At 42.1% G+C, this 15,093-nt stretch overlaps 1 protein-coding gene across 1 annotated transcript; it reads left to right on the top strand.

The window, feature by feature from the left end:
- Window positions 1-3,688: 3,688 nt before the first annotated feature.
- LOC310993873 (uncharacterized protein) lies at window positions 3,689-12,447 on the top strand (the record flags this gene model as incomplete). Its single annotated transcript, XM_083982356.1, has 5 exons — window positions 3,689-4,459; window positions 7,079-7,826; window positions 9,017-9,267; window positions 11,974-12,153; window positions 12,238-12,447. The coding sequence occupies 5 exons, from the start codon at window positions 3,689-3,691 to the stop codon at window positions 12,445-12,447; spliced, it is 2,160 nt and encodes a 719-aa protein (XP_083838482.1).
- Window positions 12,448-15,093: the final 2,646 nt, after the last annotated feature.

Consider the following 15,093-nt stretch of genomic DNA (forward strand, 5'->3'; position numbering starts at 1 on the left):
CTCATGTACATTATATATACATGTATTAATGTGGCCCTAGCATTTATAGCATGCATCATAGTAAGAACACATCCAAATTAGGAAAGTCAGTGCTTTAAGTAGTCAAATATTCAGTGCGTTAATGAATTTGAACAATCCTGAGGAAAACAATATGCAAATTTCAAGTGATTTGTGCTCATACTGGCAGTAAAGGCTTTGTTAAACTGGATGACAGGCTGCATGTCATGCACATGTTCTTCTTCTGCAGCAACACGTGTGACAACAATGGCTCGACTTCGTGGGCGGGTGAGGGGAGGGGGAGGGGGGAGGGGGGAGGGGGCAAGTTTAACAGGCAGAACCAGGACCCTGCAGCCAAGCCCTCATTATACAGCATTAAATCCAACCAATCCTATTAGTCTGTTGCCCTTAAGAGGAGGTGGGAGGAGAGGGGAGGGGAGAGGGCGGGTGTTTCTGTGTTCTGCTCAGGATCCACTAGGGGAAAGCAAGTCATATGTTCAACGGCTGCTGTGAGCCTCAGTCATTTTGTGCTGTTGAACATTGAAATACCAAAAATGAGGAGAGAGAAGGAAATATAAAATATTTTATTCTATTAGCATAAAGTCTTTGAAAAATGTGGGGATGTTGCACACCTCAGTGAAATATGACGTCTGTAAATCTCCACTTATGTTGTCTTTAAGTATCAGACTGTCTGATTGAGGCGCTCATCTACTGACTGCGTGTACGACTCTGAACACCTCATTATTGACGGTGAATACAATCACAGACACACAAACACACACAAAAAAACATTTTGGTGTGTTTGGATGTAGTGGCTCATCTTGATTATGCAGGTTAAATATTTAAGATTTGTGTCAGCAACCAATCAAAAATGGCAGCACCTTTGTTTAAATGATAGAAACTAGGTAAATCCTGATCAGAAGCCTTTTTTATATAGTTTTTTTTGTGAAGAATGCAGTAACATACAATACAAATAAATGAATAAATAGATTTTTTTTTTTAAATAAATACATAAAAGTCTTTATTAGTAGTAGTGTTAATATTAGTATTGGTATGGCGGGATTTTATGGTTTATTGAATGTATATGTGTTTGTTGTGTTTACATGCTATTTGAATGTAGTAACTGTGTGTGTAGTAGGACATGTGGGGCCAGAAGGAACAATAACAAGAGGGTGTGAGTATTGTTAGTAGTATGAATGAATATTGTCACGCCACAATTAATTAAACCCAGTACAAACAGAAGTTAAAAGGCTGGGGATTAGGAAGTTCCAGGAGGATTAAGTTGAATTAAAGTCACAGGCACTTAATTAATTAACACTTTAACAATCAACACTTAAAGCAGAAGTGAGTGATATATTTGTGTTAATATAAGTCTTAAATAGTTATATCTTCCGACAGCAATCACTTACATAGAGTGTTTGGACTGAAACACGGGTCTGTCAGTCACTCTGCTCTGCTCTGAGCCGAAGAGAAAACATTTATCGTATCCTACAGTTTTTATCCAATGAGGAGAGAGAACGGCATGCAGGGCTGTGTGTGCAGCCAAGGAACGCCGTGAATGTGGTGACGTAGCGACGAGGACTGTTATGGTGCGTTCAAGGAAACTCGTATTTTTCCGACCGTGAAGTGGTACCAGTTCGATCTGGTACGAGTTCACCGGTCGGAAGTTACGAGTGGCCGTTATAGTGACTTTCACCGGTAAAACAGGTCGGAAAAACACGAGTGGGTTGCCTGGAACGCTACAAAGTCGTAAGTTGTGACTTGAAGCTGTAATTTACGATTTCAAAAGCCTGCCTGGAACGCAGCATTAGCGAAAACGACCGGATCACTCACTTCTGCTTTAATCAACAAGTCATCATCAATACATGATAACACACTTAATTTGCCAGTGTTTAATTTTAATAATTACCTATCACCTTTGTCAATCTAATCGAGGTCTGGTTCTGTCTGTTTGAACCGTGATCTGACACTGAATTTCTCAGTATCACAGGAAGAGTCGAGTGTCCAGGAAGTTTGTGCTTAATGGGTAAACTGGTCATTGACCACATAAGGAGCTTACTGGGGAACCATGTGTTTTCTCACACTTCTTTTTCCTGGCTTTGAACCTCACTCCCTGGCTGACCCATCACACATGAAGAATGTTTTTCTTAACTGCTTCTTTTTAATATGAAAATCCTATATATGTATCTTTATATATGAGCTCTTTCTTCCTTAAACATTGCAGCAAATATGATATTAACCAATTACATCTGCATTTACACAAAAATTAATTAATCCACGGACAGTGGACACAATATGGACTTTCTGTATCTATTGTTTGCACTGTCACATTCATGTTTATGTGTTTATACCTGCATACAGTCGAGAAAACACAATTAGAGTTGGTGATGATGGGATTTGATGTACTGAGTCACTTAGGAATGATTCTTCCCTACAAGCATTGGGCAGATGGTGATGTGGGCAATGTGGGATATATGACACGTTCAGGGGAAAATGTTGTGAACCTGCCTCTGTCCTGATAATATACAGTAATTAAACAACAGAGCTGTGTACGACTAGAGGTATGAAAATGTTTCTCAGAATCGTTCCCCTATGACTTCCCTCACTGTCTTGCCTTTAAATAGCCAATTACCACGCTGGCGGCGGGTGGAGGAGCTCCGACACTGATTCATGAGGCTCTGGTGTGAGTGACTGAGCTCCACATGCCCGCCCACGTTTCAAATGAAAACCACTGGTTCATTATGGGAACTGCTGGACTTTTGTTTTTTGGATGGCAGATTAATTGGCTGTAATCTGATTACATTTCACTTGATGGCCCTCTCACCCCCTGCTGGTTTCCCCCGCTGGGCCTCCCCCTCAGTGCTGTCTACCTGGCTGCTGGCGTCACTGAATTTATAGTGGATCTATTCTGGCTCAGTGCAGACAGGAAATGCTTACAGACTGAAAGGGTGATTTGATCATTTGAGATGACTTGTTTACGATGCAGATCACTTGTACTTATCTGTCCATCCACAACAGACACTACACAACAACTGACCCAGATTCAGATTCCTTTTTTAAGTCTCATTCTGTTCTCTTCAATGCAAAGCAGCCTCTCTTGTTTTGTTGTCTGTAACTACCACTACTTTTAAACAGGAAATGTATGTCTTTTCTTTCCACTAAGTCTTATTTTGTCTTCTTACATGTTTTTCTTTACCCGTCCTATAGGTAAGAGCCCTCTGGGATCCGATGGGCTGTTAGAAAGCCGAAGTTAAAGGGATTATTCTTGGCTGCCAAACACAAGAGGCCCTTGAAGCTAAGAGAGATCACCTGGCTGGAGGCGGCCCAAAAACTTCCCCCGGCGCAGCAGACAGACCTATCAAGATACCTCCGTTGAGCCCTATAGCAGCTTGTTAACTTGCCATGGAGCCAGTAGGCCTTGTGTGATCCCACAGGGTCGTCTTGAAGACGAAACAGCTCAAGACTTTGGCAGCACATTTTGGAATTACTGCCTTGGGTTTTGTGATTCTTGTCCTCTCAAACAAATTTATGCTGCCCGGGTGGACATTTTATCTGCAGTTTTATTGTTGACATGCTTTGCCCCAACACCTTCCAATCCACCAATGACTTCCATTCATGGTGTTCATCACAGCAAAATTAAAGCCTGGGAGGACTGTCATTTGTCAAGGAATAATTTGGACTCCAATCAAATATGACCAGAGACGTCAGTCCTCTGAGTCTCATGCCTTTGTCTGCGAGGCACCGACAATGGGTTGGAGCCTCTCTGGGGTTTGTCCTGCCTTTCTCCCCCCTACGGTCTCTAATTTTCTCCTACTTCCTGTCTTGCGCGGCAGCAGCAGGCAATTTGCCCGGTATAGAATATAGCTATGGCATTAGCCCCAAATTTGTCTGCACCCCCATCCCCCCAGATGCAGACCCCAGCTGCTATTCTCCACCTAGTGTGCCCCATGGACCCAGCAGTAACGGCCACGATGGCAACAACCGCCGAAGCATGATGACGGACGACGCCAAGGCCACCATCTTACATCTGCGGGAAAGCCTCGTGAGACAGAAGGAGACCATCCTGGACCAGCGGGAGACCATCAGGGAGCTGACCGCCAAACTCACATTGTGCGAGGGTTTTGGCGGCGGTCACCACGGTAGCGGCCATCACGACACCCATCACGACACCCACCACAAAAACCATCATGACACCGGTCACAACAGCCATCATGATCCCCACCATGACAACCACCACGACAACAACCACGATGACCACCACGGCCATCATGGCAATGGCAACCACCATGCGTCGCCATCGTCACACCACACGCCTTCAGCGTATCACAGCAACGATCATCACTATTCCCACGGCAACCACAGACAAGACACCCACCACAGGAAGGGCTCGCACAGCTCGTTCTCTCCCGAGCAGACGGGCAAAACCCTGCAGACACTGAAGGAGAGGCTGGAGAACCTGCAGGTGAGTGCTGGAAGTACAACAGTGTAGTTTTAATCCAGACTGTTGCAGTGGATGCAGGAATATATGAAGTGTTCTTTGAATCAGAAACAAAGACTTAAAAAAGACCATTGGTAACATAAGAATAATAGACCTTGCATCACACTTGTCCTATGGATCCTATACAAGGGTATTTTGTGTTACATTTTTTGGGACTACAGTATAAACATGAAAACATGATGTCACTGCAGCAAGCATAGCAAGTTTCACCATACGATTTACTAGTAGTACATTGTGGTTGTGGTCAGCCGATGTTACGATATTTCTCAATGTACTGAAAGAAGTGATCCTGGAAGAGTCCAAATGCATTGACTGCATCATCCATCATCATTTTGTGACCTCCCAAACTGACAAACCCAAAGTCATGCCTCACAGCATTCACATTTTTATGTGTAACTTTTTGTAGGGATATTTAGGCAGCAATGTTAGCCAGCAGACTTTATGTGCTCAATGGGCTGTGTAGGACCTTGGATCATTTTGTATGGCAGGTGTTAAAAGTTGGAAGGTTGGCAATCTAAGGTTTGATATAACCCTTAAGCCATCTTAATAGATCAAAGAAGGCAAACAGTTAATTACTTTTATTAACATTTTTTTATTATGATTATGTTTTTCTGCATCTACACCTGCTTTAAAAATTTTCAAATTGAATGTTCTCTCAACTATTTTCAAGAGCATCTTCTTTGTATTGTGCAGGACTAGCATTGTAGTGCACTGTAATTGAAACACTGGCACTTCAGGTGAAAAGGGTAAACAATATGCTCTTACTCCACCACACAAATATTTTGAAATGCTTTGTAACGTGGATGCAAAGAGAGGCTGAATAGTCTCGAGGGAGGCGGAAGCCTATCAAAGGTTTCACTTAATTGGGGTCATATCTTGCGTCACTGGGGGTCACCAGCTCTGGAGGTGTTCCGGCTCTCGATCTCTCTCCTGGATATCAGTGGCTGAGCTCAAACAGGAAGCTGCTCTAAGTTGATTAGCCCTCACCCCTGACATTAAACAACCCTGTGTCCAAGCATCACCCGATGCAGCCAGACAAGTTCAGCTTAGAGGAGGAGGACGGGGGCAAGAAGGAGGAGGTGGGAAAAGGTAGAAGGTTCCAACCAACCAGTCAGGTCAAACTGGTCTTCGATAAACACTGATTTAGTGTTGGTTCAACCTGTTTAATCCCACTGAGATTAAGGCTTTCTTTCGCTCCAGGAGACCAGGACCAGACAGAAGCATCATACAGTGTAGGCCTATGAGTACAGACAGAACAACAGTGAGACAAAGAGGATATTTTTTGCATCAGCACCTATCACCTAGGCTAGATCCCTTTTCTGGGATTTGAAAGACTAAAGTATATTTGGATTTGATTGAATTAGACATAGACTGGGCCGATATATGAACTGTTGTTGTTTCCTCTGTGAAATCTATCGAACCTTAACTCTGATATACCAATGAATCAAAAAAACTTTTCAATTTTGGACATGTATTAAATCTAGTTTGACCCAAAGACACCAAACCTGTGCTGAGTTGGAGCATTTGCAGGTGTTGTTGCTGTTTCTCTGTCAAAAATTGTTCTACTTTACAAAACACTGCACACAGTGCAAGATAATATGTGAGGCATTTTCTAAACTGTGATCCAGCAGCTAGAAAAACAAGCTAATACATGTGGTTCTGCCGTCACACTTGTGTTACAACATTTCCACGATGCCGGTGTCACCTTGCGAGACTAAAGCCCTGCTGTCCGCTGGACTGTAAACTCCTCATTATCAATGCAGGTGGTCTCAGACTACGCTCTGGCAAAGTGTTGCCAGAAATCTCCTTCCAAGGTGTGAGACAAAACAGAATTGCAGCCAGGATTTACCCTGCATTGCTCCCTCCTCAAGCAGGATGTCTGTGCCACCATCCTCTGGCCACGCGCCGAAGGGTGCTAGCCGGCCTCACCTTCAATTAGCTTCATCCTCCCTGACGCGGCTATTAATCATGGCGTGTGCTGGCAGGGAACAAAGCCGGATTTGCCGGCGAGGAAGACAAGGATGAGCAAGAAAGAGGATGGAGGAGGGCTTTGAGGAATAGGCAGAAACTATACCCCTACAAATTCATAATTCTTCTTTATTCACATCACTAAATAGGATGCAAAAAACTTCTGACTATGAACTTTTAAACTTTTTCTCATTTTATGTCTGGCAAGTTCGTACATTTGGAAAGTACTAGTTTGACACAACAATCTCAACTCAAGGTCCACTCTCTTGCTTTTTCCAAAGCTTTCAACAATATCAACAATATCAACAATATCATATGGTCTTTATGGTATGATATGTTCGCACAGTAAAGCTGTATTGTCTTTTTGGTCCATATACTGCTCAGGATGTGTCTTTAAAGTATTTTTTTTCCTATCTGCTTCTTTTATGAGATAACTAATTTTATTAAATGTATGTTGTTACTCATAAAAAGCATGTAGAATGAAGAGTAAATATTTATAATCCTCTAAAACTTAATGATTTATTCCTCAGGGAAGAGTCTGAAGCTTCAACTCTATTCAGGCTGAAATTTTTAATTCTTGTTGATATTATTGACACATGTTTTGTGTGTCAACAGGCAAGGAACTCGTCCAGCTCTTACTCCAGCTCCTTGAGAGAACTCCTGCAGCGGAAGATCAACGCCCTGGAGGAGCAGCTCCACAGCTACTACCGAGATCATCACGGTAATCACCACGACGACCACCACGATGACCACCACAGCAACAACTTCAGCGCTCATCACGACGACCATCACGATGACAACCATGGCAACAGACATCATGACAGCCACCACGACGACCACCACGGCACCGGCGGTCACCATGACAGCCACCACAACAGCCATCGCAGCAATCACCACGGCAGCAGCAACCATCGGTACAGCACCCATCATAGTGGTGGTGGTCAACACACTCGTCATCAAACTCACCACTACGACCACCACTATGACCGGCACCACGGTGGGCATCGCGGCTACTATGACAACCATCATAACGACCACCATGACGACCATCACAACGACCACCACGACGACCACCATAACGACCACCACGACGACCATCACAACGACCATCACGACACCGACCATCACGACAGCCATCACCATGAACTCGGCCACCACGACGATGACCACCACGGTGACCACCATGACGATCACCACGACGACAAGCATCACGGCGGCAACGACCACCATGACAGCCACCATGGCGGCGATCATCTCCCACGGCGACTGCCTTTCAGCGGCAAAGAGACGAGTCACCGGGGAACCGGGCACAACAAGCTGGAAACGGTGCTGAGTCAACTGAACCACGGCAACAGTGGCCATGGTACAAACACACACACACGCACACACACACACACACACACCAGTGACACCACACAGAGAAAAATAGAAGTACGGAAATGTACTCAAAAGGCCACAAACCCTTGTCGCTCCAGGCGTACCTTTTTTAGAGACAATTTTGTACCATTCTGGAACATTTATGTGCCTTTTTTTTACCCCCAAAAGGTACACATAGGTACTCTAGAGCAGTGGTTCTCAAACCTTTTCACATCAAGGACCCCTAAATTGACACAAATTAGACCACGGACCCCCATTGGACAAAATTTTGAAGCAAACACCATTTGTTCCGAGACTGAATAAAGTTTTCTACATTCAAATTAGGGCCAATGGCGTGGATTTTTGGAAATATTATGGAGAAATTTCTGGGGAAAGTGGTACAATTTCTCCAAAAACCTTCAAACATTTTCTAAGAAGAAGTGGTAAAATTCTCCCCCCAAAAAAACAAAAACAAACAAACAAAAAAAGTTAAACATTTTCTAGAAAAGAGTGGTAAAATTTCTAAAAAAAAAAGTTTTTAAAAAAATCTAGAAAAAGTGGTAAAATTCTCAAAAAAAATAAGTTTAATAAGTTTTTCTCTGTGCACATACCTATTCTATTTTTTGTCCCACTCAAGCGAAGATTGTTTTTATATCTGAAACTGTGTGCAACACGGTGCATATTACAAGATCAATGGACTCTATGACAACCTTTAACATGGGTTCATTTTTATAACTGTTACTTGATGAAGAACTTTAACAAACTTTTTTTTGAAACAACCAAGATCTCTTTTCCTGAACCTAACCAAGTAATTTATTATGTAAAGCAACTGTTTTCAACCATAAATGAGTGCAGTTATTATGGTAGACCCGGGTCAGGACCAACTACCAGTATGGTTGTCAAAGTTTGAAGACTTACTTCATGACCTTATCCCAAACCTAACCAACTATTTTTTGCATGTAAACTGACTGTTCCACAACCTTAACTGTTACTGGCAACTGGAGAGTAGATCAAGATTGTATCTAAGGTTCAGACAAACCAAACTTGGTTGTTTAAGTTTGAAGACTTGTTGCAGTGATCACAGATCTGACCAAACGCTGCATATAAGAATGTCAATTAATTTGTTCCGTGTCAATATTCAACTGAAACCAGGTGTTGGTGATGAATAAACTAAATCCAGACTTTCCATCTCACCAGGAGACCACAAGAAGCTGAAGAGTCCCAGTGCTTTCATGCTCGACTTCCCCATGAGGACCAACTACATGTACGGCAGGATGAAGCGGTCGATCTCCAACGAGATCTTCGCCCTTACCATCTGCCTCTGGCTGAAGGCAGGAGCCGGCCCAGGCCTCGGCACACCCTTCTCGTACGCGATACCAGGGCAAGCCAATGAGCTGGTGCTCGTCGAATGGGGCAGCAACCCAATGGAGCTGCTCATCAATGATAAGGTAAAAGCAATGCAATGTGGTCACGTACAGCCAACACATATGGCCCAAAAGACCTATGCCACAGCATGACTTTAGGCACAGGAAACACTGGTCAGTACAATGCAAAAACTCAAAATCTTTCCAAGAATATTTGTCTTATTTCTTGTCAAAATGTCTCAATTCTGGTCAAAACTAATCTTTTTCCACTTAAAATAAGACTCATCACCTAAAGATTAACTTGTTTTTAGATATTTTCACTTGTTTCAAACAAATTTTCACTTGAAATAAGTAGAAAAATCTGCCAGTGAAAGCAGTTTTTTTGTGCTTGTTATAAGAAAGAAAAACTTGCTCCACTATCAAATGATTTCAAGTGAAAATATGCTTGAAAGAAGTAAAAAAGTGTCTAAAAGCAAGCTACTTTTTAATGTGATGAGTCTTATTTGAAGTATAATGAGATTTGTTTTGACTAGCAATTACATTTTGACAAGAAATAAGACAAATATACTTGGTAAGATTTTGAGTTTTTGCAGTGATAAAGGGTTAGAGACTCTTTGTGAACCTCTTATCTGGTCATAATACTTGACCAACGTCCTCAGGAAACATTGCAGTTCACAAACATCAACATCCATCAACTGTGTGTTACTAATCTTGCACGCAGTGAAGTGTGATAGTCACAGCTCAGACTGACAGGACAGTATCACCTCACCACTGGAGGTCAGAGCGACCAGGAGAGGTTCATGACCTCACACTGAGTACAGACAAAAGGCGCAAGGGTGGTGATGAGGAAGCCAAACAATTTCTCTGATGTCTGTATCACCATGCCGACAGATGTAGTGTGCATTTAAGGGACTGTGGCGTTCCTGGTTTGTCGACACCTACAGTATTGATCATATCATAAAAAAGGTGGAAAGAACTGGCATCAGCTGCACTTTCTGCTGCTGTTCTGCACATTTCATATAATTTACAATCACTTGATATGTTTCACAGTTATTTTGGGGAATAAAAAACTGAAGCCTGATCACATAAATCCGCTAACTTCTTACATCACTAACACAGGGCCTTGGCAAGGAGCACCTTGGGGTCAACTTCAGTTGTTGCAGAGGTCATGGCCCAAATTCTTTTCCTAGAAGTCTTGAAAAACTCAGACTTTTATAGAATTAGATTCAACTTGTGCTCTCAGAATGACACTTTATGATTTGACAAGACTTGTACTAACTTGTACAAACATTGTTGACATGAAAAATATGCATATCGTTCAATTACTCTCCTAATCTTTCATTCTCTGAAAGGCTGATACCTTTTTCCCCTAAACGGAAGACTGACGCTCGTCTGTTTCCTTTCCTTGCCGCTGTACTCTGCGCAGCATGCACGAATCAACAAAGCAATTAATCTGATTATTGTAATTGATTGGCCTAATTGTCTGTAGGAGTGACATTAGCAGGGGAGATAAACTGTCATGTTTGTTTTCTTCTACTCACACACTTGGCAGTCGTCAAACTGATCAATGACACAGTTAAATGATCTTGGGGATGACAAATAATTTTGGTCTTTTTAAATTATTTTTGAATGAATACAGTTAAGATTCTCATATTATGGCAGTAAATGCTGTAGTGTAAAGTCAATTGAGGCTATCATCCTGTCACAGCGGCTATCGTCTCGTCACATTAATGCTGGGTAAAAACCCCTGTTCTCTTTTATTTCCTGACAAAACATATAAAATCTGAAAGAAAAGAAAAAACCTTGATTTCTGTGTAGTTGTAAAAGTAAAAGTAGGTCATCAGAGATCAGAGTCTTTTGTTGCCTCCTACGACATGATGACATGTCAGGTCAGACCTCAATTAACCCATTAACTTATCACAGAGTAAGTGTCTTCACTTAGGCATATACTGTACATTAGTTAATTGGTAAATAAGTTGTATTTAAGAAGTCGAACATGAAAGACAGTAAAAATTGTGAATTTAAATTTAATTTAGCTTTCCTGATTAAACTCTTTGATGAAATTAAGTTTGGTGCAAAATGAATGTGAGCAAACTAATCTGAAAGGCTGAGAAATGATTAATATGACAGCAAAGAAGAATATTAAAGTTTCCATGTTTTACACTTTTCTTGTGATATGTTTGAAGTGTTGATACGTGGGAAGCTGTATTTGTCATTTTTAAAGCCAAAAATCATCTCAGTATATTTTATTATTTTTATATACACCCTCTCTCATCTTTTCTCTGCAGTCTAGTAACAACAGGTCAGTGTCAACCAATCAAAAGAGAGGATGCTTTGGGCCTGTCTTCTGATTGGCTGACAGTTTTGTGAGTAATGAAAGAAAAACCGAGCAGATTTCAGATAAAATACTCAGAGATACCAAATGTGTTGGATGGTGGGTCCAGGTGGGAGTGCTTTGTTGTGACATCACAAAGTTACAGGAAGTCCCTGTACCGTATACGGCTCAGTTTCTAAATACAGGCTGTATGAATTTCTCTGTGGACTAAGGCTTTGACACTTTAACAGTAATAATAAAGAACCTAAAGCTGCTTTATAATCCAAAAGGACCTACATTTAGCAATATACTTTATGGACCTTTAAAATCTTTTGAGACTAAGTCATTGGCAACTTATTATGGAGAAGCAAGTAGATACTGGTTTATTTTACTAAGAGGTCACAAGTCAATAAAACACAAAAGTCCTATTGGATTATGGGTAAATAGTGATTTTCTCTCTTCACCTGTGTGTTTAGGCCGTGACATTGCCAATAACCATGACTGATGGGAAGTGGCATCACGTGTGTGTGACGTGGTCGACACGCGATGGTATCTGGGAGGCCTATCAGGACGGGGTGAAGAAAGGCTCGGGGCAAAACCTCTCAGCCTGGCACTCCATCAAACCTGGTGGCATCTTCATCCTGGGGCAAGAGCAGGTAGGAGGAATATACCGTACCGTATCAGACAGAGTCTCCTCTGTGGACTCGTGTTTTACTAAAAACTCCTCTTTGCATCCACAGGACACGATGGGAGGCCGCTTCGACGTGACTCAGTCCTTCATGGGGGAGCTGTCGGATCTTCAGTTCTGGTCCAGAGTCCTGACACCGAACGAGATCCACAGCCAGGCGACGTGCGCGGGCCACCTCATCGGTGACGTCTTGTTCTGGTCGGAGGAGGCGGTGGAGCTGCACGGCGGCCTCGCTGAGTTACCCTTCGAACCCTGTCACTGAGGAAACGACGCCGGAGCTGCAGCGCTGCAACTGCATCAGAAAATGGCTGCAGAGCGGGAAAATGGGATTTCATCTTGGATCAAAGATGAGGGAATAATTTATTTCATTGCTTGCAGAACTTTAATAACTCTAATAAGGTCTGCCATGGGCAACAGGCAGAGCGGGGAGTCATTTTTGCTGTTTCTTCATATATATATATATTTTTGCCATTCCTGTCCAATCTTTCTGCCTTCTCCACCCACACCCTCACTTCCTCACTCTCACACTCTCAGCAGGATGACTTTGAAGGCTCCAAAGAGCGCAGGGCTTTGGATTTACCGGCTGTGTGGTCATGACTGCGGCTGCTCTGAGTGATCTGAAACACATAATAGGATTTCCCTCCATCAGAACAGGTCCAAAGGTTGCTGGTTGCCATTAGCTCGCCTGCTCTTATAGCTTGTTTCCTTTGGTACGTGAGCAACATGAACACTGCAGGAGGCACAAGACTGGCTGAAAGGCACGATTGCAAATCGAGCCACCTGAGCTGTGATGAATCATACGTGTTGCTGAAGAACTGCCAATCATGTGTCTGATGGTTATAAAGGGATATAATTGCTGCTGCGGGACTTATTAACAATGCAGGTTGAATTTGGCACAGGATTAGCACAACCTAATGATGTTGATTTTGCACAATGAGTTTTTGGCAGACTGTTTTATAATAGTATTTCATATTGAAAACTCTCTAATATGTTTTTTTGTTTGTTTTTTTGTAGAAATTAAACTAATTTGCATGTGTTGCATTCAGAAAAACTATATATTCATGTGATATGTGTTCTCCATATGTGAAAAATGACATTCTGTCAATGCAGGACTGTGGGTTTTTTGTGTCTGTCCGTAAGTGGATCTGTTTCTCTGCTCAGAAGTCAAACAGAAAAGCATCTCAGCTTAACATCAGACGTGACACCACCTGACTGCATCAGTGCAGGTCAACCATCCCTCAACGTGTCGCCACGGTAATACCGTCGTCTCCTCGGCAACCGGCGGCTTACAGCGGGGATTTACCTGTGGACAACTGATCTGATCCTGCCTATTTCCAACCAGCTCAAACCACATGGCAGAGACAGACACACACACACACACACACACACACACACACATATACACTAATACACACACAGACACACACTCTTGCACATGCTCAGAGAAGATGAAGAGGTGAAAAGAGACATTGTTGATCTCGTGCTAACTGTTTGTAGCCGCACTTTCACATTTTTATAACAAAAGAGGTTTTTGTACATGTAAATGAAATCAGATAGACTGTTTTTAATTATCCAAAGGATTTATTATGGTATTTCTCACACTGTATATACTAAGTACATAGCACTTTCTCCCCCCCCCCTCTGGTGTTTGTTCATCATCATCCTGTGAAGTAAATCGTTTGTTATTGTGTTTATTACGACACTCCATCCTGTGCTGATGAACTCTCACTTTTGTCATCTGTTGTTGTTGCCATGGTGAGGGACAATCATCAGGACCACTTCACATCAATTCCCCGATTGTGTCGCGCTACAGCTGTAAATACCTGCACCGTTTCTCTCGACTGTAATGCCAAGACAAGCAGCACACGCTCTTGTTTTCCTCTCATGATAGTGGGCCAAATGCATGTGACATTTATTCCTTTGTTACGTAGACGTGGGTTCCTCCACCACCTCCTCCTTCTCCTCCTCCGCCACCTCTTCCTCCTCTTCCTCCTCTTCCTTCCTAACTGTGAGCTCAATGTTAAAAAAAATATATGATATCCAACTTTACGCATTAAGACTTGCTTATCCTCGCCTTTGGTGTACATTTTAATGTTCATTAGCTTTTCTCTTATGTTTATTCTTGTGTCTTTTTTTGGCTGTAAATATACACTCAGCAGCCACTTTATTAGGAACACCTGTTCAACTGCAAATATCTCATGGAAACTTAAAGTCAAGGCCACTCGAGTTCTAACTGAGCATCAGAAATGGATAAGAAACGTGATTTAAGTGACTCTCATGTGACCAAACCTCTGAGGGATGTTTCCAGCACCTAGTTGAGTCTAATCTACGGCGGCTCCAACCCTACTAGCACGGTGTTCCTAATAAAGTGTCCAGTGGGTGTAGAAAGTATTACAGTGTCCCCTCCCTCGTGTGTAAGCCAAAACTATAAACTGAATTATGAAACTTGAAAGAGGAAGAAAATGCACTATAAACGCTGTCAAATATTTGTAAATAGGCCTGTGTCAGGATTTTGAATAAAACTATTTAAAATATTTTATGAATTTGAACACGACTGCATTTTTTTTTGTGCCACCATACAATAGACTGTTTACACATGTTGTGTTGTTTTGTAATATGTTTCAGTTCAACAGCATAAGAGATACAGTGTGTAAGTATCGGCCACATGGGGTCAGTCACCGTCGGATAAAACCACTGAAGAAGTGTTAGGGAAGTGAAAGTATGTTTATACACAAACTGGCCCATTTCAGAATAAAGTGTCTTGGGTCATATATTGACATTCAGAGTGAGAATCAGTTTATTGTCAAGACAGTTTTTGTATACAAGGTATACAGTAACTGTATACAGTTTGTTTTGGTGCAACAAATAATAAATATTGTGAAGAAAAATAAAGCAAAAAAAAAATCAG

The sequence above is a fragment of the Trachurus trachurus genome (genome assembly GCF_905171665.1).
Source record: "Trachurus trachurus genome assembly, chromosome: 11".
Classification (NCBI taxonomy): domain Eukaryota; kingdom Metazoa; phylum Chordata; class Actinopteri; order Carangiformes; family Carangidae; genus Trachurus; species Trachurus trachurus.